The 25,275-nt window shown below is 34.9% G+C and overlaps 1 protein-coding gene across 14 annotated transcripts in view; it reads left to right on the top strand.

The window, feature by feature from the left end:
- LOC143230572 (zinc finger protein castor homolog 1-like) overlaps positions 1-25,275 on the top strand; it is a 222,030-nt gene that overhangs the window by 180,217 nt on the left and 16,538 nt on the right. For 12 of the 14 annotated variants that reach the window (XM_076464350.1, XM_076464358.1, XM_076464364.1 and 9 more), the window contains 9 exons: positions 2,648-2,946; positions 4,159-4,321; positions 10,845-10,929; positions 11,378-11,465; positions 13,014-13,178; positions 17,250-17,466; positions 20,715-20,852; positions 23,179-23,342; positions 24,412-24,842. In XM_076464350.1, coding sequence (XP_076320465.1) covers positions 2,648-2,946; positions 4,159-4,321; positions 10,845-10,929; positions 11,378-11,465; positions 13,014-13,178; positions 17,250-17,466; positions 20,715-20,852; positions 23,179-23,342; positions 24,412-24,842 — 1,750 coding nt within the window. The remainder of the gene's footprint in view (positions 1-2,647; positions 2,947-4,158; positions 4,322-10,844; positions 10,930-11,377; positions 11,466-13,013; positions 13,179-17,249; positions 17,467-20,714; positions 20,853-23,178; positions 23,343-24,411; positions 24,843-25,275) is intronic. The other 2 variants (XM_076464359.1, XM_076464360.1) reach the window with 2 other exon arrangements.

The following is a 25,275-nucleotide window of genomic DNA, read 5'->3' on the forward strand; positions in this document are numbered from 1 at the left end:
CGTAGACATACTTCTGTGCCACTGGGGGGGGGGCTTATTGTGAGGTATATGACCTTATACTGAAGTTTTTATTAAATAAGAATATCGCTACTATGAACAGTTTGAGACTGTATCTTTCATACATACTTCTGTGCCACTGGGGGGGCTTAATTATTGTAAGGTATATGACCTTATACTGAAGTTTTTATTAAATAAGAATATCGTTGCTATGACCACTTTGAGACTGTATCTTTCACCAACTTTACATATGACCAGTTTGAGACTGTATCTTTCACCAACTTTACATATGACCAGCTTTTTTCTTTGTTTTTTTTCTACCCTCATTTAACATAAAATGGGTTTAATTTTGTTAATATAAAATATTAGTCAATGACAAGTTCTAAATTTAAGTTCCACTCTGTTGACATTACTGGTTTCCAAATCTTAACCTAATATTTAGCTTCGTAAGTCCAGGTTGTTGTTTCTTTTCTCAAAATAACGTTTTCACTACCAGAAGAAGTACAGAAAGATTATGGAGGCAAAATAAAACCTGTTATGAGTCCACCTGCTTTTTAGAGGTTTAATTTGTTTGCTTGAAGTTAAGCACAAAGCTATGCGATGGATCATTTGTATAGAAACCCAGAATCTAGCGTTGTAAGTTCGCAGACAGCATTGTGCCAAATCGTACGGATTTGCAAAATAAAATATGTATTTTAATTTGGAATACTTTGGACACATTTAATTTTTTTTTCCTGTGAAATATAGTCAAATAATATAATTGTCTTGAAAAACCCAGTTGATTATGTGCACATATTATTAAATGTAACAAAACAAATTTGGATTGAGCTGGTTGTTTATAACTCAGGTAGCTAAACTACGAACGTTTTAGACATTTGAGTATTCCTGGAACTGTAATACAAATAGATAAACAGATAAAAAGACAGACAATTTTACAGACTTAAGATTCATGTTCACGTACATACGTTTTTTTTTCGTTCTCCAATGAGCAACAAAAGAAAATTATAAAATATCTTTTCTGAAACTGTATTATATTCAATCTTGTAGGCTGTTATCGTCAAAATTTCCTCTTCTCCCTTCATTTTTCAACGAAATATTTACTTGACCCTTTAATCCAGAGGGCGTGTTACAAGTTTTAAATACCAGGAACTGAGTTACAATAATCGTTAAAGAATCTTTGGAATTTGTCTTTTAAAAACTGGTATAAAACCAAATGGAAAAATAATGCATCTGTTCCACCATCTGTATTTAAGTAGCTAAGGCATCAAACCTATTTTCTGAAATTTACAAACCTGCCCTCTGGTGTTAGGTTTTGGAGTTTCGTGGCGAGATTTAAAAGTGTGTAACTTTAAATAACATAGCTGCACAGATGGGTATACACGAAACTGTGATGGTACTAAGTGTACATAAAAATGATTTTCAGTGAAAGAAACATCAAGGTCCAAGTTTTATGTGGAAAAACAATCAAACAAAAAGCACCAAATATATAAACTATAAACACGATGTTTTCATGTTTTCTTCATTGTACCAAGCTGTATTTAAAGTAATACATTCTTTACGTCACGTTAGGCCGCATATGTTAAACTGAAACTTAAAAGGGGTTAACAAAAAGGATACAACTAATAGAAAACCAACAACAATAAATCAATCAGAAGATACAAAATAAACTAAAAACAATAGCTAACTCTCAATAGCCGTGCCCTTAATTTGATCTTAACTCGATCAAGAGATGAAGCTGTGGATTAAAAATTTGTACTTAAAAAAAATAATTCAGGGCCGTTCTATCAGCCATTATGCCGCAGCTAAAAACACGAAGCTAAGAATAATGCTAATAAAATTAAACTATAATACAATTTTAAATTCATAAAATTTTAGTGCCACGTATGTGAGATAATTAGATAAGATAAATTGACAGAATATCTTTTGATTCTTTTGCAAAAAGATAAATGTATAATAAAAAATTAATAAAAACTTTACGACAGATATTTACAGGTATGAAAACAAAGCTCATTTTGAGCACCCATTCCATTAAAATTATTTGGTGCCTAAAGACACAGAGTTAGAAATATTTGCTAGTGTAAAGAGACAACGTTAGTGACCCTGTTCGGGTTGTGAGTTTCTATGGAAGCTGACCGTATTTTTAGGCCTAAAACCCTGCAGTTTGGTAGCTTTATACTTCAATTTCTACCCCTTCTCGATGACTAAGGACTCGAGTTTATAGATGAAAGGGCTTCTATACATATTTATTATATTGTAATGAGCACACTAAAGAATTTAAAGTGTCACAGAAACTTGGCAGATGTCGACCATCTGGCCATAGTACGGGAATAACATGAATCATCGAGTTTCATCTGTGGTAACTCTCAGAAAACTGCTTGTGTGTGTGGTCCTCAACGTCTACATAGATTACAATAGGTTGATTAAAAATGCATCAATTGTTTAACAAAAGCCACAAAGATAGAACAAAAATAATTTTTGTACTATTTTTACGTGTGCACCTTTTCTCAAGTTGATTATTTGAGTTTGTTTGTTATTTTTATAAATGTGCAAAGAAAAAGAAAGTTATATGGTTAGAAATTTTGTTAGGGAAATAGTTCCCACGAGTATATATATTTATATTAATTCTTTCAATCCTGTTCTTACATTTTAGGTAAAATTTTAGAGCACATGCCTATGTCATCCTTACCGTTCCCTTACCTTTCAATGATACATCATGCACCAAGTGCTGCCATCTTCAGTCAGCATTTACCAATGATCTCAGAGGCGCCTTCTAGTGTTGATCACTCGTTGCGTACAACACCCACGTCTGTAGCGCCACCTAGTGTTAACCATCTCTCTTATATGCCACATCCAAATGACGAAGGTCTTCTGGAATCTTTGCGGTCAAAAGTAGCCGACAGTATGTCGAAAATGGCGTCCGGAGCCCCACACGACATAATGAACAGTAAGGTAAGAAGATTACCAATTTGAAGTATGTCTCATTTTCTTAATTTTTTTCAAAAACAAAGAAATATTTCATTATTACTCACACCATGATTATTCATACTTGTGAAGTACAAGTAATATAATATTGTAACCTCATCAACAGTAGATTGTTTGCTTGTTATTTTTTAATTTCGCGCAAAGCTGCACGAGGGCTATCTGCGTTAGCTATCCCTAATTTAACAGTGTAAAACTACGGGGTTTATTTGTTTTTGAATTTCGTGCAAAGCTGCACGAGGGCTATCCATGCTAGCTAGCCGTTCCTAATTTAACAGTGTAAGACTAGAGGGAAGTCATGAGATAAATGAAAAGGCACCAATATTTTCCATTTAAATGACACCCGTTGGGTGTTGTTCAGCTCTCTGAACCGACTAATAGGATTGGCTTAACCCTTTTTTATGCAAGAGTGTGGAACCTATTGAAAGATATCAACCTTAAACTTTCTTATCCACAGTTCGATATATTAAGCCACGCTTCCCACAGTCTTTCCTCCAAAATACAAAATTTTTTATATACATAAAATTGTATATTATGGTTCATTTAACATTGAGGTTGCAGCATTCTGTAACATTTCACTTTAAATTAACTCACAGCCATTTTTTGCCGCGGCATACCGGCTCACAGAATGTCTCTGAGGTTTATTGTTTTTGTTTTTCAAGTACAAACTCTTAACTCATAACTCCATCTCGTGACCGATTTGAGACCTATTTATTGCCGCAGATATTGAAGATTCCCTCATGTTTTTATACTAATTTCCTTTTAATTCTATATATTACTTCTTACAATTTTGTAAGTACAATACTCCGTTCTGTTATCCACTAACCAGGGGCGTAACTATGCCCCCGCGTTTCCCGAAATTGCGGGAAGTAGGCCGAACGAAAGAAGGGCCCGACTCGTAACTACAATTATATCACTATTGCGTGTTTTGTAGTTATAAGTTTTATAAATACACCCTTTATACTCAGTAAAACCACACAAAATCATTGTCACACACAAAATAAGTATTCGGCGGCTTCGTATATCACATCGCTTATGTCGTATTTATCATGTGCACTTTAAATTTCTCACGACAGGTTCAAGTATTATGTTACTGAACTCTCTTCAGCGCTTAAATCATTCTGCTAAAGAATTGATTCATTTAAATAGTTTGTTTGTTTGTTTGTTTTAATCTCATTTTAGGACATGGCAACTATTCTAACTCTTGCTGCGCTGGGATCCAAAGTTGCAACCGGACAAGCGCCTCCAGAGGGCGTCTTTCCTGCTCAATCTCCAAGTCCTATCGTGTCGCCCGTGACTACAGCGCCCTCTTCTACGCTTGTGGTTCCAGCCAGCACAGACTCAAGTAAGTGAAACAGTATACTCTTTTGAAAAGCTTAGGTCACATTTGTCCATGGATGTGCTAATTATAAGAAATATCATTTTTAGAACGTACACGTTTAGTGTTTCGTTCATATGATAGATGTGGCTCAACAAATTACATGTGTGATTAAAATCCTTTTCTATCTTAGGACTTTGTTATAGTATCCCAAACTTAAATCTTCCATTCTTTGACAACTCACTTTGTGTAAGAATTCTTTTTCTCAGTGATAAAATAAAAACAAAAAAGAAGGAAAATTAAAGCGATTTCTATCATCTGGCAGATGTTGAAAATATAATCAATACATTGACTGTCTTCGATTTTGTTTTCCCCAAGACTAATTTCTTTTTACTCCTATTGTTATCAGCTCGTAAATCTTTTATTTTTGTATTTATTGTGTTTTACTGCTTAAAGGACGACGTTGACGACTTGAGTTGCTTGCTGAAATAGTCTTAAATATGAAAAAAAAAGTAAACATATGAAACTTTAATGGTTAAGATTAAGAAAAAAGTAAAAACCCTCCAATAACATGTTGATTATTCAAGGTAATAAATATTATAGCATTTGTATGATATTTTATTTAAAAGCATTTTATCTGATAGAGCTGTTATCGAGTTACAGATAGCGCTCTTGAATAAATAATCAGATGACTTTCTTTCGAGAGTTTTTAAGCTTCTTCTGTTCAAAAAATGGCCATTATAGACTTTCATCGAATCTTTTATCTCTTTAAATCGGGTTCAGTTTTTAACTCAAACCACTGATAAAAATCTTCAGAAAGAAAGAAAACTTATATGTATAACAAAAAAAAAACCCTCAAGAGTAGCTGGCTAGCACTCGGTTTAAAAGAAAAATAGATGAATAACGTAAGCCTTGCTGCCATTAGGCCCAAGGAAAATTTGACGCTGATTTAAAAATCTTTCATTATAATCTTGTTTTTGACTACATCATTGTTTTTTCTGTTTAATCCCCTAAACAAGCCATCTTGTGGTTGACTTCAAGGTTACTGTTGACATGTTTTTTAATTGCTTATTTTATAAACTAGTTACATTCTATGATTCTTTCTGCTTCTTTAATGTATGATTCAAATGCATATAAATACATACATATATTATATATAATATTATGAGCTAAACTGAGATAGAATCTTTAAGTGTTAAGAAGGCTGTACTGAATTTATTATTTCTTTTTATAAAATATTATAGACATCTCTTACCAAATAATATATATACAGCAATAAAAATATTTTTTTAAGGATTAAAAAATCTTTCACCAAACGACCACTTTCAAATCTTTATATTGAATCACCGAGGGGTAACTGCATTTATAATTCTATACTAAATGTATTGTTAATTCTATATTAAAGGTATTGTTTTCTCGAAACTTAAAAGAGGGATGTTTTACTGAACTTTTTTTTTTTCTGAATACGTTTCTTTGAAGAAACTAAGATGACATCATACAGGCTTTTACACCCTAGGATATACTAAGTTTCATATTTATATTTAATATATTTGAATAATTTAGAAAAATAACATATTGGTAACAATGCTACATATTCTTAAAATTGTATATGAATATAATAGGTTCACCGTGGTAAGTAAAAAACAACGCAAACAGCAACCTATAATTTCCTTTATAAACTACTTACAAATGAGACTGACTATTGGCTTCAGCCATCTTTCATCACGTTTCTTGGATACAGGGGTTATTTGTTGTTCTACTAATATCCATTCGTATATTACTTTCAAGACTTTTCCCGTCACGACTATTGTCGTGTTTTATTTCTCATAAATACTCTGATACTTCGAAACGTGTTTGTAAATTTCAACTGTGTTGCTTTATTTTATTTTTTATTAGTTTTTCCTACTAGTTTTAATTCTATATTTAGTTTATAATTTATAATATTAACAGCAATAAGGTCCTTGGTCACAATACGTAAAACTGAATTAACGTCCAACAGGGGGCCAATCGTGCAGAGAATTTGAAAAATATAAATAAAAACTATGGCCTATGCCGGACCTTTAGCTTATTGAAAAAAATACTGAAACAATATTCATTATGTATAATTTGTTGAACATCTAGATTTAAAAAAAAAAAAGCAGGTATATTTATTATTCAGTAATCCAGGCATAGGTGCTTATTGTGCTGTGTATCTATCCATTTTCTCAACAATAATAATATTATAACATCTTATCACGTCTGCCAAAATAAAATCCATTACGCAACAATACACAAATGTACTTATAGTCGGTGGGCTGTGTGTATATATGTACTTCTTTTTTTTAATTCAGAGTGGAAAATGCACTTTCACTTGGCATTCTTCGCCTCTCTTCATTTCTTTATTTTTTTCATCGTCTAATGAATCATATACGTTCCAATTTCGTTTTCTTCGAGACAACTTCCCATTAGGAATGAAAAGGCCGGTTACTGTGGGCGGGACGTACCACAGAAGTAAATCGTATCTTACACTTAAAAGTTCTGACAGAGATAGATAGCAAATCGAGTTTCTTGCCAAATGAAGACTCGTTTTAAGAGAAGATAAAAATTGTCATTTTACCTGCCCCAACAAAAATCATTCCATACCACTGGCCGCTCTGTAATTCATCATTTCATTTTTTTTTCTTATTATACCAAAACTACTGTCAATGATACACGTATGCTTCTTTTTAGGCATCTCTTTTGCCCCCACCCCATCATTTCATTGGATAACCCCGTCCTCGTTCCTTCACTTGTTCAATTGATCTGTTCCCCCCTCTCCTCCCCCAGAAGATAACATTTAATTGTGTGGGGAAACATAAAAGGAAATTGGGGACCAACGTAGCGTGTAATTGTGGCTTTAACTTTTCTAAAAGGCAAGTTGCAGCTACAAGGCTATACTCTAGTGTCGGAATGATTTTTTCTTAATTATTGTCTTTAAAACATTAACGTTCTTGTTTTACTTTTGTTGTTTTTTAATTCGAAAATAAATCTTTAGAACACTGGCTTTCCACGTTTCATTCCAGTTTCGAAGACAGATCTTGAAAATAACGATCTATAAGTTTTAATCGTGGTTTGAAAACAAACAGAAAAAATAGTTCTTATGTGTTTCTCCATCGTTCATAATTAAACATACAACAAGAAGATGGCATTAGCTTGTTATATATTTGTTAGCCCTTACAATTAACGAGAGAATATGTCGTCTTTACAACAAAGCAATATACAACAGTTTTTTTTTGTTTTTTACTCGTTAGGACTAAATTGGAACTATTGGTGAATGAAATATTAAATTTTATGAAATATACTTTCAAAATAAATCAACGTTTATCTTCATCCAATTAAATTTCATTGTTTTGAAATAAATTCCCTGCTGCGTCGAATGCAGACATTTTAATAGATGTTCCCTTCGAAATAAAATAGTTTCTATCAAACCGGCCAATATTTGACAGTTATAGTCTCCAATGTGTCCAGTCAACAACGGGCACACACAAACAATGAGTAAAAACGGAATTGCGACCTCAAACGTACACGCTTATTCGCAGTACTTTGTGAATATTTAACGTACATTTTCCCAATTGGCTATAAAATAACGCGTTTATTGATTCGTTTATTTTCTTATCTCGATTGTTAACATTAGAAGTCGTAAACATAGTTCTGTAGTCTTCTTTCATTTATAGTTAAAACTTTGAAGGTTTTTTTTTTGTCGTCAGAATATCATGTACAACGTATTAACTTGTTTTATGAAGATTATGACACTGCCTTTGATGTGCATATACGTAACCAGGAGAGACTTTTGTTATCTGTGAATAATTTATATGTTTGTTTGAATTTTGTGCAAAAACATTTGAACTATGTTTGAAATGATAGACTAAAGGGACGGCAGCTAATCAATACCACCTACCGCAAAACCTTGAGCTACTCTGATCGAATAGTGGGATTGATCGTACAGTTATAACTACCTCATTGCTGAAAAAGGGGAGAATGCTCGGTGATGGGTTTCGAGTCATCTACCTGCAAACTGAGAATCGAGCGCCCCTAATCACCACACCATGTCGTCTGTAAAAACAGTAAGAAAATTCTGTTTATTTTTAAAGTGCAACACTATAGTGGCGTATCTGTGCTGTACTCCCCATACACAATGACTTATTTGTGCTGTTCCCACCACGGGTATATAAACTCTGTTTTCAATATTATAAGCCTATAAAACTTGCAACTGAGCCACAAAGAAGGTAATAAGTTTGTTAATTTGTTCTCAAGCGTAAAACTACACAATGAACTATCTGTGCTGTGCCTCCTCCCATGGGTTCTGAAACCCGAAGGTTTTGTTTGTTTTTTTAATTTCGCGTAAAGCTACACGAGGACTATTTGCACTAGCCGTCCCTAAACTAGCAGTGTAAGACTAGAGGGAAGGCAGCTAGTCATCAACACCCACCGCCAATTCTTGGGATACTCTTTTACCAACGAATAGTGGTACTGACCGTAACATTATTGCGCTCCCACGGCTGAAAAAGCGAGCATGTTTGGTGTGAAGGGGATTCGAACTTGCGACCCTCGGATTACGAGTCGAGCGCCTTAACCACATACCCATGCCGGGCTTCCCGAAGGTTATTAAAAATAAATCGCAACGCATTAAAGGTTTTATATATTTCTAACCTTTCCAAAGTTTGTTAGCAGTAAAACATGTTGATTTATAACCTTGTATAAAAGGTTAGGAATAATGATCAACGGTATCAGTCGAGAACGTTTTAAATGTGAGGAGTAGAAGGGGTGGAAAGATAGTAACAGATTAGGAATAATGATCAACGGTATCAGTCGAGAACGTTTTAAATGTGAGGAGTAGAAGGGGTGGAAAGATAGTAACAGATTAGGAATAATGATCAACGGTATCAGTCGAGAACGTTTTAAATGTGAGGAGTAGAAGGGGTGGAAAGATAGTAACAGATTAGGAATAATGATCAACGGTATCAGTCAAAAACGTTTTAAATGTGAGGAGTAGAAGGGGTGGAAAGATAGTAACAGATTGTGCTGGTTTTCTATAACGCTTAATTAAACATCAAAAACCATAATAATTAACTGGCAGTGAGTTCCAAATTGATCTGTTTCATGGGTTTCTACATTATCTACAGCAATGGTCGTGGCTGCAGATGGTTTCACAAGTTTCATACGTCACTGTGGTGCAAGAAATGCCGCTTCAGTTTGTTGCCCAGGAAAGAGCATATTGTTATTTATTAGATGACATTAAAACAACAATGTTTTTTTTTTTCTCTCTTTCTTATATCATCTTAATCATCTACGAAAGAAATTGTTGTAAAGCTTGAATAAATGCACACGCCACGATAGCGCCATCTGGAAGCCGTTCGGAGACTTTTATATAGACTGTTAAGATCAACGGAGTCCAAGTCCAACAATGAAACAATTGATTATTTGTTTGTTTGCTGGGAAGCGCAAAGCTGTACAATTGGGTGCTTGGGATGTGCCTATGACGGGTATCAAAACTCGATATTTTTACATTCTTAGCTCCCGTACTTGCCGTTGAGGGGCTGACTCTGAAAATCTGAAGAAATAATTCACACAGTTTTACTGCAGTTAGCAAACTTAGAATCAAACATGTGTGTGTTTAAAAATAAACTCTTACTGTTTGTTTAGCTTATAATACAGTTAAAATAAAAAGAAAATTCTGGTTTTTTCGTCTTTGAATTTCGCGCAAAGCTACTCGAGGGCTATCTGCGCTAGCCATCCCTAGTTTAGCAGTGTAAGACTAGAGGGAAGGCAGCTAGTCATCACCACCCACCGCCAACTGTTGGGCTACTTTTTTACCAACGAATAGTGGGATTGACAGTCACATTATAACACCCCCACGGCTGGGAGGGCGAGCATGTTTTGGCGCGACTCGGGCGCGAACCCGCGACCCTCAGATTACGAAGCGCACGCCTTAACGCGCTAGGCCATGCCAGGCCCCATAATTATTGAAGGTTCGTCAAGACTGCTTTTTGACATAATTGTTTGCATTTCACTAGCGCCATCTAGACTTAAAACACCTAGAGTTTATAAAACATATGTCTAGTACTTTGTTTCTGTTTTTAGTTGGATCGTTCATTGCTGATACAGCGGTAAGTCTACGGACTTACAACGCTAAAATCAGGTATTCGATTCCCCTCGATGGACTCAACTTCTTTGTTCACCATAATATATTTGTTGTTGCTCTTTCATTAATATTTCATATAAATTTCAATTCCATCTAATTTACAAGTTCAACGTTATTTTAATCTACAACACGTGTTCTAAATCAGACTTATCTACTTAGATAAATACATCTCGCAGCTGTAACCTTATTGTCGATAAAGGTTCAGAATAAATGTTTTTACATTACTTGATGTTTGATTTGTAAATCATTAAACTAGGATGAAAGAGATCTGTCTGTGTTGGTATAACGTTTTCACATAAATATACTGGAATATGTTTATAAAGCACTACAATCATATTTATTAATATATCGTTTTTGCTTAAATTCATTTTTATTTTCTTATTACCTTAGTGCTAGGAAGCAGGAAAAACACAGATCCTGTAAGACTCAATAACGGAAAAACTGGACCCATGGATTACACTCGGTACGTAAAAAGGTGAGTGAACTTATGAAAGGATATTCTCTTTGGGAGAAATTATTCCATTATATATGCTAAACTATGGAACTAAATTAAAGAGCAGATGTTATTAATAAAATTAGATATTGAAAAAATTGAAATTTAGCTTCTTCGTTTCTCTATCGAAAGTATAAACGTTTCTCTTTTCAATTCTATCTTAACAAACCCGATATATGTACATATTATTTTACATTATGCCTAACAGACATGTATTCCACATACTTTTAGCATAATATAACATTTTTTCTAAAAGCCTGTGTTTTTGTTAATTAACTTTTATTGATTATATAAAACGTATCATAAGTTCCAAGATAGAAACTACACCAAAAATATTAACATATGTGTAAGAACCTAGTAATTCCTCTGTGTGTGTGTGTTTTCCTTTCATATATATAAATATATTCTAATATTTTGTTTCGTCACACAGATTTGCAAATGCCTCGGAATGCGGAATTAATTACTGTAAGGACTTACATTATCGAGAACATTTCCATTGTCTGGATTGCAATTCCAGGGTACGTTTTCTGGAGCTGCTTTGCATTTATTATTAGTTTAGTTTATATTCCTTATAAACCATGTCATTTGAATTTCATGTACGATAGCAAAAAAACGGCAACGTTAGAGTTAGATTGCATGACGTCAGCCTTTCATGGACGGTTAAATTATAATATTCGGAGGGGTGGTAGTCAGATGTCTTAACGTGAGTTAACACGTAGATATTTTTATTGTATTATAGTCATTTTATTTTATAATCATAGTAAATCATATATAGCTAAAACAACATTTCAGTTTCATGTACAATTGTATTAAATGGCTAGATTTAGAATGCATGACGTCAGGACGTTAGGAGGGGTGATAGTCAGATGTCTTAATGTGTATTCACGTTTTTATTTTTATTGTGTGTTGTACTTTACTTTATCGAATCCTATACATGTTTAATCTGACGTTTTAACTCTAATGTTACCAGTAGAGTCCCTATACAGGTTTAAAACTATTTATAAACTACGTGATTGTAGGTCCACGATTTCATTGATTACAAGGCCCATAACTGCGAATAAAATGAGTGATTTGATCCCAAATTTTGGTTTGTTCTTTGCTATGGAGTTGAAACGACAAAAATATAAAATTGTCCAATATGATGCAGCACGTGCCACCGATAGTGAATGATAAGAAAACATTTCGGGAATATGAGGGTTTATATCACACATTATCACACAATGTTTTTATATTCTCAGCTAAACCTTAAATGCTACCTTTCTTTTCATTTGTTTTTTTTTTTCTAAAGAAACTAAACTTATATATTCAGTCAGTTATGAGTGGGAGTTTAAATGTGACGATATCAAAACTAATGTATTAATTAACCCTAACTAATGTTAAGGCTAGGTTGAACTACATGATTAAACAAGGTGTTATGAAAAATCTTCATAATTAAGGATTGGTTATTTTCATTAATTTTACTTTTTCTAAGTCCCTAAGGCAATTTTAATTAATATTTTTTTATAATTAAAACAATATTTATTTAACAACCAAAAATATTATATCTCATTGAATATATATGCATTATATGGCGACATTTTAGGCTTAATGTTTGTTCTTTACCTCCTGAAATTATTACCCTTAAGCCATCTAGAAGATGCTTGATTGACGACAGTGTCAACACTCACAATTCTATAATAGAGAAAATCAGTTCCACGATAAATGAGCTACTTAACAAGCACTTATTGAAAAAAAAAAAAAAAAGCTTTCTTTGTCTAAACCCTAATACGGTTGTTATAACAATGGTGAATTTTTTTTCGTCTACCATTCCCACGGCCTATTCAAAAACAACTAATAGCATAAGATTAGTTTTCAAATTTTATTATCGTTTTTAGGATTTCCGTTACGGTGATCATGGGAACCATCAATTCGTCAAATAGTTCGTGAGAAATAACTTGAGCACAGAACTGCTGTGCTCAGTAGCACTGTTTCATAGGCATAATCTATAATATTTGTTCTTTGAGAACGAGATTAAAGCACGAGATTCTCACCATTAAGAGACTCTGAAATTACTGTTCTTTACTCAGGTTTTCGTGAAGAAAGAGGAAATGATACGACACTTCAAGTGGCACAAAAAGCGAGACGAGTCTCTTCAACACGGCTTCATGAGGTACAGCCCGATGGATGACTGTTCGGACAGCTTTACGAACTGTTCCCATAACCGGAAGCAGACCCATTACCACTGCCTCAAGGTGAGATATACTCAGAGATAACTCTTTTAATATACCGGTCACCAAACTGTTTCACTTTTCATTTACTGCGAATTTCTCTCTGCAACGCCCCAAAACAGGATTCTGTTGCCGATCTGGGGCTGTGAGGTAAACAATGGATTGAAACTCTTTGTGATAGCTAGTGACAACAACAAGTTCATCAAATAAATAAGGAAAGCAGACTATGTGTTACAACAATAGTAACTGATCTACATCACTTTATAACAATAGTAACTGATGCAGCAGTTTACAACAATGGTAACTAGTGCAATAGTTTACAACAATGGTAACTGGTGCAACAATTTACAGCTATAGTAAGTGATAAAACACTTTACAAAAATAGTGTGTATGTGTATGTTTCTTATAGCAAAGCCACATCGCGCTATCTGCTTTGTTTACCGAGGGGAATTAAACCCATGATTTTAGTGTTGTAAATCCGTAGACTTACCGCTGTCCCACCGGGAGACTATAATAATAGAAACTGGTGCAACGCTTTACAATAGTAGTAACTAGTTCAACACTGTACAACAATAATAACTAGTACAACACTTTACAACAATGGTAAACAGTATAACTCTTTTAAACACAATTTTGGGAAGGCTGCCCAGACCGTGAAATAGCCCACCGAAAAATGGTCATTATTATTATAGAATGTTGTGACTGGTAAATCACAAGAAGCTTACGTCACTCTCCCTCTAGAAGATTATACAGATTATATAATAAGGTTAAAGCAGCTATTCTCAAAGCTTACGAGCTAGTACTGGAGTCTTACCAACAAATGTTTTGGGATTATCGCAAGCAAGATAGTTAAACATATATGGATTTCGCCCAGGAAAAAATATTATTATTAATTTAATTTTGAATTTCGCACAAAGCTACTCGAGGGCTATCTGGGCTAGCCGTTCCTAATTTAGTAGTGTAAGACTAGAGGAAAGTCAGCTAGTCATCACCACCCACCGCCAACTCTTGGGCTACTCTTTTACCAACGAATAGTGGGATTGATCGTCACATTATAACGCCCCCACGGCTGAAAGGGCGATCATGTTTGGCGCGACCGGGATGCGAACCTGCCCAGGAAAAAATAAAAATTATTTTAATCGATGGTGTAATTCTCTGCATACTGACAACAATTTTGACAAACTAAAACGATTATGTCTAATTCAGGAACTTAAACGTTATACAAATGACGACCTCAAAACTTACTTGGATGAAAAGAAAGTTGAAACACTAAAAGAGGAAGAAGTTTCTCATTCCGATGATTACACATTAATTAAAACCATTTTTCATATAAAAGAAATCCCTGCTGTCTCAGCAAAAACATGAACTTGTTTGATCCACTAAAGTTTAAGATTCTTCTGAAATAATCAGTCCCTCTAGTTCGAAATCTTCATACAATCAGGATAAAACTTTATTAAAATCATCAAGGCCTGTCTGCTAGTCGACAATACCCACCGAAGCTCTTTACCAATGAAAAATAGGATTGATCATATTATTATAACTCCTCTACAGTTCAAAGTGCGAGCGTGTTCGGCGAAGGGATTCGAACTTGCGACCTGCAGATTGCGATTTCAACGCCATGACCCGACACGGCCAGATGGTTAAGGCACTCGACTCGTAATCTGAGGGTCGTAGGTTCAAATCCCCGTCACACCAAACATGCTCGCTCTTTCAGCTTTGGGTGTGCATGTGTGTGTCTTCTTATAGCAAAGCCACATCGGGCTATCCGCTGAGCCCACCAAGGGGAATCGAACCCCTGATTTTAGGGTTGTAACTCTGTAGACTTACCGCTGTACTAGCGGGGGACATCAGCCTTTGAGACGTTAATAATGTTACAGTCAATCCCACTACTCGTTGGTAAAGGAGTAGCTCAAGAGTTGGCGGTGGGTGCCTTCCCTCTAAATTAGGAACGGCTAGCGAAGCTAGCCCTCGTGTAGTTTTATACGAACTTCAAAACAAATAAATTAAATCTGTTTGCCCCCTAGTGGCACAGCGGTATGTCTGCAGACTCACTCAGCTAAAAACAGGGTCTCTACAGCCTGTTGTGTAGCTTTGTGCTTAATTCCAAACAATCAATGAATCAACTGTACAGACGTTTGATTTGAGTATTTTTAATTCTTCCGAGAAGCAAATAAAATATTGCAACAATTATGGAATCTGGAACTTACGTATGGTTGGACTGGACAACTTCGTTCATTAAGTAGTGTAATTTCTTTCTACAAATATTCTCAAACAGACAGCTAAATAGTAACTGTTAAAAGTTTATAAACCACCCAGTCGCTCTGCAGCACCATGGCACGCACCTTCTCATAACTCGAGTTAAAAATAAAATATGTAACTGGCAATTACCTAAATTGCTGTATAATATAAAGAGATATTGGTTTAATGACCTTCAAAATATAATTACTTTTATATCTGTAAAGGCCATTTGGGCGTTGCTCTAACGAATATCGCCAAGTCTTGTCCGTTTTCCTTTCAGCCTTCTTTTTTCGATTTGATTCACGTTATAGAGGGCGCACATGTTTACAATTTATCATAATTCTGTATCGTCGTTGGATGCTTGAAAGATCGGTACACGTTTTACCTGAAAGCGTTAGAGCCATTTTAACGTCCGAGGATAAATTATAATGAATGAATATGTGTTCTTAAACAATGAGTAAAATGCTGAAGATGAAATACTCAAGGCGTTTATCGTTCGTAATTTTGATGGATATATTTGAATGACTTGCTTGCAATCAAAATGACATGATAAAAAGAGACTTGCCGTCTTCGTTTTTTCTTTTACAAATGTATTACGTATTTAAATGTACGCTCAAAGGGATACTATATGTTAAAATAAATGTAATAGTTGACGTGAAAAGACATAATTTCCTTTATTTCTTTAATTTAAGTGTTTGAAAGTGATTTAAGTAAGAAATTTTGTATTAACGCTGTGTCTTCACGGTCACTCCACTATTCGAGTCATAACAACTTCTTGAAATTTTAATTATTTTCTAAAGGCTCGTAACCTGACCTGGAGAATGACAATCTGTTTGCTAAAAATATCTAAATCACAGCCTTATATTTATATTTCAAATAATAATTTAAAAGCAGTATAACGTTTAGTTGGAGAAAATAAAATCGTATTGTGGTCTATTATGTAATTCTTAAGTTTCTCACCTCGTTATAATTCTTGTTCTGTATTTTCTAGTAATTTCATCATTTTTACTAAACATTTGTAAATTCAGGTAACCTTGGAAATTATTCTACACCCAATCATAATCTTAGCTAGTCTATTATGTGCCCACCTTTAATCTTAACCAAACCGTCCTCTATCCAATCCTAGGCCTAGCTAGTCCATTTTGTGCCAGTCTTTAATCTTAACCAAACCATCCTCTGTCCAATCTTAAGTCTAGCTAGTCCATTCTGTGTCCCTCTTTAATAATCTTAACTAAACCATCCTCTGTCCAGTCTTAAGGCTAGCTAGTCCACTCTCCAATTGCCAATTTGACCACACAATTATTCTTCCGTATTAAATCTTAAACATTTTATCCTATAGCCATATTTAATTTTAGGTATCATTCTCTGCCCATCTTTAATTTTAACCGCCTAATTTTCCACACATACTATTGATAACCTCATTTTCCATTTATCTCTAATCCGAGCCACTTTATTTTCCATATCTCTAGTCTTAATTAGCTAATTTTTATCCGTCTTTAATCTTGACCATTAATTCTAGCTAACTCGTTCTCAACTATTTGTTATCCTAGCCAATTAATTTTCACCAATATTTAATTTCAACTATTAATCTTAACCAGCTCATTATGTACTATTTCTAACTTTAATTTCCATCTATTCTTAACCTTAACCATTAATCTTGGTAGATAAATTTGCACTTATATCTAAGTTTAACCTCTTTCCTAGTACGTTAACCATGATCAATTAAGTGAATCTCAGATTAATTATTTTTTTATTCACACATCTCTAAGCTAAAACAGTTTCTTCAAACTAGTTTTTTCGATCCTAACAAGTTCATACAGTTTATTTTCTAATCCTTATATCTACCCTTCCAACTAGGAGGGATGTGATAAAGTCTACATTAGTACTTCGGACGTCCAGATGCATGCGAACTATCATCGGAAAGATTCGGCTATTATTCGGGAGGGATTCCAGAGATTTCGGGCGACCGAGGACTGTGGCACACAACAGTGTTCCTTCTATGGCCAACGAACAACGCATTTCCATTGTCGCCGGACAGGGTGCAATTATACTTTCAAAAATAAAGCAGACATGGGTTGGTATACATATATATATATATATATATCGTATTTTGCTCTATTTGTATCAAACAAATAAAATAAACACGGATAAGTAAGCATTAATGCCAGAATAAGATATTTCGTAGAAATAAAATGTATTTCATCGTCAAGCTTACTTTAGATATCATTATTTGAATACAAATTTGAAATTAGAGTGAGTTAAATGTATGAAAAACTTTACCGCCAGGGGCGCTACGAAACCTGTAAATAACCTTTTCTTCCACACAAATACATGAATTTATTAAGATAAAATGCTTCAGTTATAATTTTTTGATATTAATGTATCATCTTACTAGTTACGTAAACGTATTAGAGACACATTCAGTGTGGTATTTTCCATATATTTTTTACAATGTGTACGTCGTTTATACCCATATAACTACATATTCTGAAGATGTCAATGAAGTTCACTTGTTACTAGTGTAGAGTTCCAAGGGTCAACTAAGTCTAGCAGTTATTAGTTGAGTGTTTTTATGGCCAATTCTGTCCAGTTGTCACTAATGGAGTATTTCATGGATCATCTGAGTCCAGCTATTACTACTGGAGTGTTTCAATGGTCAATTGAGTCCAGATGTTACCAGTGGAATGTTTCAAGGATCAGTTGAGTCCAGTTGTACTAGTAGAATGTTTCAATGGCCAGTTTATTCCAGCTATTAGTAGTTGAGTGTTTCCAGGATCATTTGAGTCTGTATGTTACTAGTCATGTTTCAATGGTCAGATGAGTCCAGATGGTACAAGTGGAGTATGTCAAGAGTCGATACTTAAGCTTTGCCTTTTTTCTTATTTATATTAATGATGTTGATAGAAGGCAACTAGTAAATTAATGAAGTTTACTGAGGACATGAAAAAACTTTTGGTATTTCTAACTATATTGAGGATTTTAAGGCATTACAGACGACTTGGATGGACTGGTTAATTGGATAAATATTTGACAAATTATCTTAAATTATAACAAATCCTAGGTAATGCATTTCGACCATAAGTCGTGTTCAAAGGTATGACTGAAGAAAAATATCTTGGTATAGTGATGGATAAGTTATTTAAGGAGAGGCGTCGCTACGTACTTAAAATATTCGGTGCTCGGGTCATTAGATACGGGCATTTTCAGCGTTTCAGTGCGATATTGCTCATGGTTTTTCTGTTCTTATTTTTAAGACACCAACTGGAGATTCGGGACACGGGTCCTGTGTGCCATCGCCTAGTGATGTCTCTGTAATTAAGCTATCAAAGCAATGCTCTGTTGCTGGTATTAAAGCTAATATAAATTTATTATTTACAAATCAAAGGAAGTTACAAATCAAAAGAGGCATTTAACAGTATGTACATATCACTAGTTAGGCCTCACGTGAAATACTGTCTCTTAATCTAAGAAAAGACTCATTAGTATATATAAGTCACTCACTTGAAATACTGTCTCTTTATTTAAGAAAGGATATGGGTTTATTGGACGTTGGAAAGGGTTCAGAACAAGACTACTAGGATAATTTAGGATTAGAAGGGTTACCTCACATAGATAGATTAAGTCTCTTACTTTCTATTGAGAAAAGAAGGGTAAAATGTGATCTTATTGGACTTTACAAGATTATCTGGGAGGTCAATAAGATAAAGACAAGATATTCTGTAATTTGAAGACACTATGACGTGACGCAAAAGTTAAGATTTGGAAAAGACAAGCTACACTCTGGTTAAAACATTTTATTCTTCTAACGGGATTATCAGTTTGGAAGTTTACTGCTTGTTACTGATAAGTTTCACGTCTTGACTCGTACAACAGATGAAAATAAGTTTTGAACAAATACACACGAGTCAGTGATGTCGAGAAAACCCACTTGCAGAACCTCACGATGACCGAAGAAGGTCGAAACGTTGTTCGCTCCTCTACGTAAAAAAATTTCTCAACCCAAACGAGCCGTTTTTACATATATAAATGCACACGAGATAAAACTAGCGTAGTTAAAACACGTGGTAATTAGCTTACCACTTCTTATAAACCACTCAACCAAAAATTCAACTTCTCGTGTCTAAAAATTCCGATTGTCTTTGTTGGATAAGTTGTGCATTTGGTTAAGAATGTACATTCAGGTATTTGCACTTGGCGCACTAACAAAATCACACGAAAAAACGTTAATAATGAATTAACATACATTTGTAATATATTCTGTTAAAAAATAATTTTTACAAACGAACAAGAGGATTGCTGTATTAAGAAATCATTGCAAACCACGTAATAATTATTTCAACAGCATTTTCAAGTGACTTTCTTTAGCGTAATTCTCAAATATTTCTTCGCTATTCTAACCAGTGAACCTACACCATCACGTCATGAATGTATTTATAGCACTGGACGTTATCTTTTCTGTAGTCTCCAACTTTTTACCATGAGTTATATTTGCAATTTACAGCAAAGCTACGAAAGCTATTTGCCACCGTCTCTGCTTTGAATTACTGACCATATGAAAGGCAGCCAATCAGATGCATCCTACCACTCTCAGGCTTATAATTATAACGTACCCATACCTTAAAGTAAGGGGAATACCTTTGTATCCCTTGTATCACACGGATTCCTGGCTCGAATCTCCGTTACCAAACATGCTCTTCCTTCCAGCCGTGGGGGCGTTATAATTTACAGTAAATCCCACTATTCGTTCGTAAAAAAGTAGCCCAAGAGTTGGCGGTGAGTGGTGACGATTAGCTACCTCTTCTATAGTCTATCGCTTCTTAATTAGGGGCGACTCGATAGCCCTCGAGTAGCTCCGCACGAAATCCAGAAACAAACCATAGATAGCTTCAGAGCTTTACAGGAGTGGGGGTTGGAGATAGCCTGTGGTCTCGGATACTTACTTACTCTGACCAGTAATTTTTTTTTGTAAAATTTAGCGCAAAGATATACGAGGGCTATCTGTGCTACAAGTCATACTTAATTTAGCAGTGCTAGTTATCACCACCCACCGCCAACTTTTGGGCTACTCTTTTTACCAACAAATAGTGGGATTGACCGTCACATTATAACGTCCCCACGGCTGAAAGAGGGAGCATGTTTGGTTCGACGGGGATTCGAACCCGCGACCCTCAGATTACGAGTCGCGTGCCTTAATCACCTGGTTATGCCGGGCCGACAAGTAAATAAGACTACTGATTAAAAATACATATATAAAAAAAGGCTTCACGTATTTTGTTAAATTTATACGTTTATGCTATTTATTTTTTCCCTTTATTAACGCAGAGAAACACAAATCGTACCACATTAAGGATGAACAACTAAACAAAGATGGCTTCAAGAAGTTTATGAAGCAAGAACATTGTTCGTTCGAGAACTGTCGTTTTTCTCGGGTGTGCAACCATATCCACTGTATCCGTCCAGGTAAGTTAAAAGCGTCTTCATAGTTTCTTCACTAAGCCGTACCTTAAAGCTTCCAATAATTAATTGGATCAATCTCAAAGATTTGAAATAATCGGGGAATTGAAAACAAAAAGAGTGTTGAAAACAAAGTAAGGGACAATTGCTCCATCCCCTTGTTATCGCGCACTCAAACCATGCTATTTAACTATGCTGTTATTTCTTACTAAGCAAAAAGCTACATAAAATGGTTGTCTTTGCTATACCCACCACTGGTATCGAAACCCGATTTTTAACAGTATTAGTCCGCAGACATGATGCAATGCCATGGGGGGGAGGTATTTAATAACTATGCCAGTTATCAGTTTTAACATAATCACATTCATGATGTTAGAAGAACACGTAGGTTTAAAAAACTTTGATACAAATGATATAAAAATCCTACAGCTCGAGCGCTTTCGAAAGGTGGACCAATCTTCTTCAGGGGCAAATTGAATCACAGTCATTGTTATTTTATCTGGTGACAATTGTCTTATCCTTTATACTTAGCGATACGTTAGACCAAATATTTTATAAAGACAAGAGCCGTATTTTACTACCCGCCATCAAGTAGCAACGGCCTTCTTTGACGACTATTTTCTGTGGTGTCGTACCTTGTAGTCTGAGGTTTTCGTTATACCTCGTTGGGAGATTACAAGCTAAAGTGCTATTAAATGGCAGAATTTTAAGAGAGCGTGAAATAACACTTTGTCGAAAGCGCGGCACTTGTATGTACTCATATAGACAGTTTGGAATTTTGCCTGGAAAGTAAAAGCGAGGGGGGAGATTTAGATTAGATTAACTTGTTGAACCGTGTACTAAAAGCAGTTTCTAGGATATAAACTTAAGTTTTTTGTTGTTGTTTTTTACTTTTCTTGCCTTTGTTTGTTATCATGTGAAAACAATAGTTTTGTTTAGAAATGAAACTTCAATCCCATAGAAAAGTGAAAGAAAACCACAGAAAATTTTCTACAACTGACAAGAAATCTGCTTTTTAGCTATTTGTGTAACCAACTAGATCTGAGATTTCATCTCCAACCATTCCAGAATAGTCGTTGTCATGAAAACAAAATATAACTTTAAAAAAAAAAGATAGAGGGCGCCATCTGATGATTCGTTTCGTTAACTTAAATTCTGAAATTTAACTGAATTTCGTTAAAATTTCGTTAACTGAAATTGCATTAAAACATTTTTTAAATACACGATAAACAATTTTTGAACCTAATTTCCATACACTTGAGAGTGGAGTATTGAAACATAAAATTAGCAAATACAAATAATTTTGAGCAGTAAAAACTAAGCCTAGCGACTAATAAATGCAAATTTTTAATACTCTCAGAGCCTATTTGGAAATACTGTAATTTCGTATCGAATGCACCATTGGGTAGGTGTTTAATGGACTGCGTTTGGTATTAATTATGTTTCTCTGTGAGTTGATGAGTTTATTACCTTTCGCCACTGTTTTCAACCCTGTTTGTAAGTGTGTGTGTGTTTGTCGGGAAGTTTTCTCGATGACGACAGAATGTATTTCGATGAAAGTTTATATACACTTAAAATGTGACCCAAGCTGGGAATGATTAAATTCTTCAGAGTCAAGGCCACGAAACAAATCCGTACCTGTTAACACGGAGGCCAATCTTTCACACTATTTTTGCTCTATAATTCAGTCACAATTTATCGATTTTTAATAAAACTTGGTGGAAATACGTAGAATATTATTATGGAAATATGTAGAATGTTATTTCTCTTTCTCCTGCCAAAACATTGTTCTTCTCCGTTGATCACAACGAACATACAGACACATTTTCGTATATTTTGAAAGCCGAATGTGATGAGCTCTCTGTAATGGTTTGTTCGGAATTTCGCGCAAAGCTACTCGAGGGCTATCTGCGCCAGCCATCCCCAATTTAGCAGTGTAAGACGAGAGGGAAGGCAGCTAGTCTTCACCACCCACCGCCAACTCTTGAGCTACTCTTTTACCAACGAATAGTAGGATTGACCGTCACATTATAACGCACCCACGGCTGAAAGGGCGAGCATGTTTGGTGAGACCGGGATTTGAAACCGCCACCCTCGGATTACGAGTCGAACGCCTTAAATTACTTGGTCATGCCGGTTCCTGTGTAATGGAGTGCCTCTAGTTTAATATGAAAAACAAAATAAAAAGACAAAATCTATTTCCTTTAGCACAACTCACATTTTCGGTATTGCTATGTTTATAAGTCTTTGTAACATAATATATAATTTTATGAATATAATGTTGCTGTTTTCGTTAAGTGGGAGTTCATCTGTTTATTCTTTAATTAATTAGGATGTACGTATGTTCTACACTCAAGTGGACAGCTGTATTCGCATAAACGAAAGCATGAGAGGCGAGAAAATGAAATGGCTTACCGAAAATATAAACTGGCTCAGAGCATGATGAAGACCTTGTCTGAAACAGGAGCAGTGCCACCTGGTGGTGTTCCAGAACAGGTAAATTACCCTCGTCGAAATATAATTAAACAAAAGTAAGCAAAGTTTCCATCGAGTGTTATTTCGTCAGTAGCTATTTCAATATTCACAAGTTTATTTGGTATAGAAAGTAGAATTCCTTTGCATGTAACATTTTTATTACATTGGAGGAAGCGTTTCATCTGTTGAGCGAAAATTTCATTAAACCTGGCAGCACATATTAACTGTCTCTGTAACACTGACTCCTTTTCTTGATTTTGTTACTTAACTATATAGATATTTATCTGGGAAAGAATATAATTATTATTTTCATTCACAATGTATCCTTTATGTATCTAGAATACTGTTGTTCCTCCTCTGGTATTTTAACACTTTTTTTTTTTTAGCACTAGAAGCTTGATGGAACAAAAGACCAGTATATGTATTTAGAAGAAATATATATAATTCCCGCAACTATTTTTTTTTATAAATTACTTAGTAGGTCACCTCACCGTTTACACTTCTACTATATTGACAAACTCCTGTATTAAATCATTCTTCTCTGGAATATTTTATCAATGTCCAGTTTGTTTTGGAATTTCACACAAAGCTACTCGAGGGCTATCTGTGCTAGCCGTCCCTAATTTAGTAGTGTAAGACTAGAGGGAAGGCAGCTAGTCATCACCACCCACCGCCAACTCTTGGGCTACTCTTTTACCAACGAATAGTGGGATTGACCGTCACATTATAACGCCCCCACGGCTGGGAGGGCGAGCATGTTTGGCGCGACCGGGGATGCGAACCCGCGACCCTCAGATTACGAGTCGCACGCCTTAATGCGCTAGGCCATGCCGGGCCCTATCGATGTCCAGATACATCAATATTAAATACTTAACATAAGAAGGTGACAAATGGATATTACACGTTGTTGTGGATAGTGTATACGACCACCTGAGTATAATTCCTAATTAATAATTGAAATTTAAAACATACCAATTATTTAATAATTAGACTTATGTAATAGTATGTTGATAACATTAACCGCAATTATCATTAATTTCCGTTATTAATAAAGAATAATGAGACAGTATAATTTCGTGTGTATTTGTAGTATATAACCTTGCAAGGAGATGGTTCTTTGAGTTCGAGTTCTAGTATGAACTCAATGCCTGTAATTCAGTGTTCCGCCGCATCGATCGTTCAACAAGGAGACCTCAGTAACACCACAACCAATGGAGCGGAAAATATTGGAACTTCTGGTGATGATGGATTTTTGTCCCATTACGACAACGCCTGTAGTGACCATCACGTTTCGTCTCAACCGACAATAGTTGACAGCCTTCCCCAGTCATTTGCCAAATTTGCAACAATGCTTACTGGTGTGAACCTAGCGACACCTATCGGAGCAGATTTGAACGCTGGATCGTCTCATCTTGCTTCTGATAGCAATAATAGTCATATCGCACGAGAAGCTGTAGACTTAAGTAGCGGCGTGACCAAATCAACCAATCCTGATGATGCATGGAAAAAATACGTCACAAGGTATGGTGTGTGCATACATATATCAAGTGAAAATTATTATTGTTTCCATATCTTAAAATTAGAAACGTTTGAAAATAAAACTCTTAAGTTACTTTTAAGCCAGATTATCATTATTATATTTTTCTTTTAAGTTTTTATCGTACTATCAGAGCTACTTTAGCATATTAATACTTTGCAGATGTAATACAATATGTTTAATTTATTTGAAAAGAAATGTTGTGATAGTTAGTGTTAATTAAGCCTATTGAATAAAATTTAGGCTTAAAACAACTTACAGAACGAATTCAGTTAGTGTTAATTAATTCTATTCTAATAAAATTTAGGCCTAATACAACTAGAAAGAATGCAAAGAAATGCTACAGACATTAAAGAGAGGTGCATTAGATGTTTACTGATTTACTTGGTAGGTGAAATGTGTTTGCTCATTCAGTGC

Source organism: Tachypleus tridentatus, chromosome 10 (genome assembly GCF_004210375.1).
Source record: "Tachypleus tridentatus isolate NWPU-2018 chromosome 10, ASM421037v1, whole genome shotgun sequence".
Taxonomy (NCBI): Eukaryota; Metazoa; Arthropoda; class Merostomata; order Xiphosura; family Limulidae; genus Tachypleus; species Tachypleus tridentatus.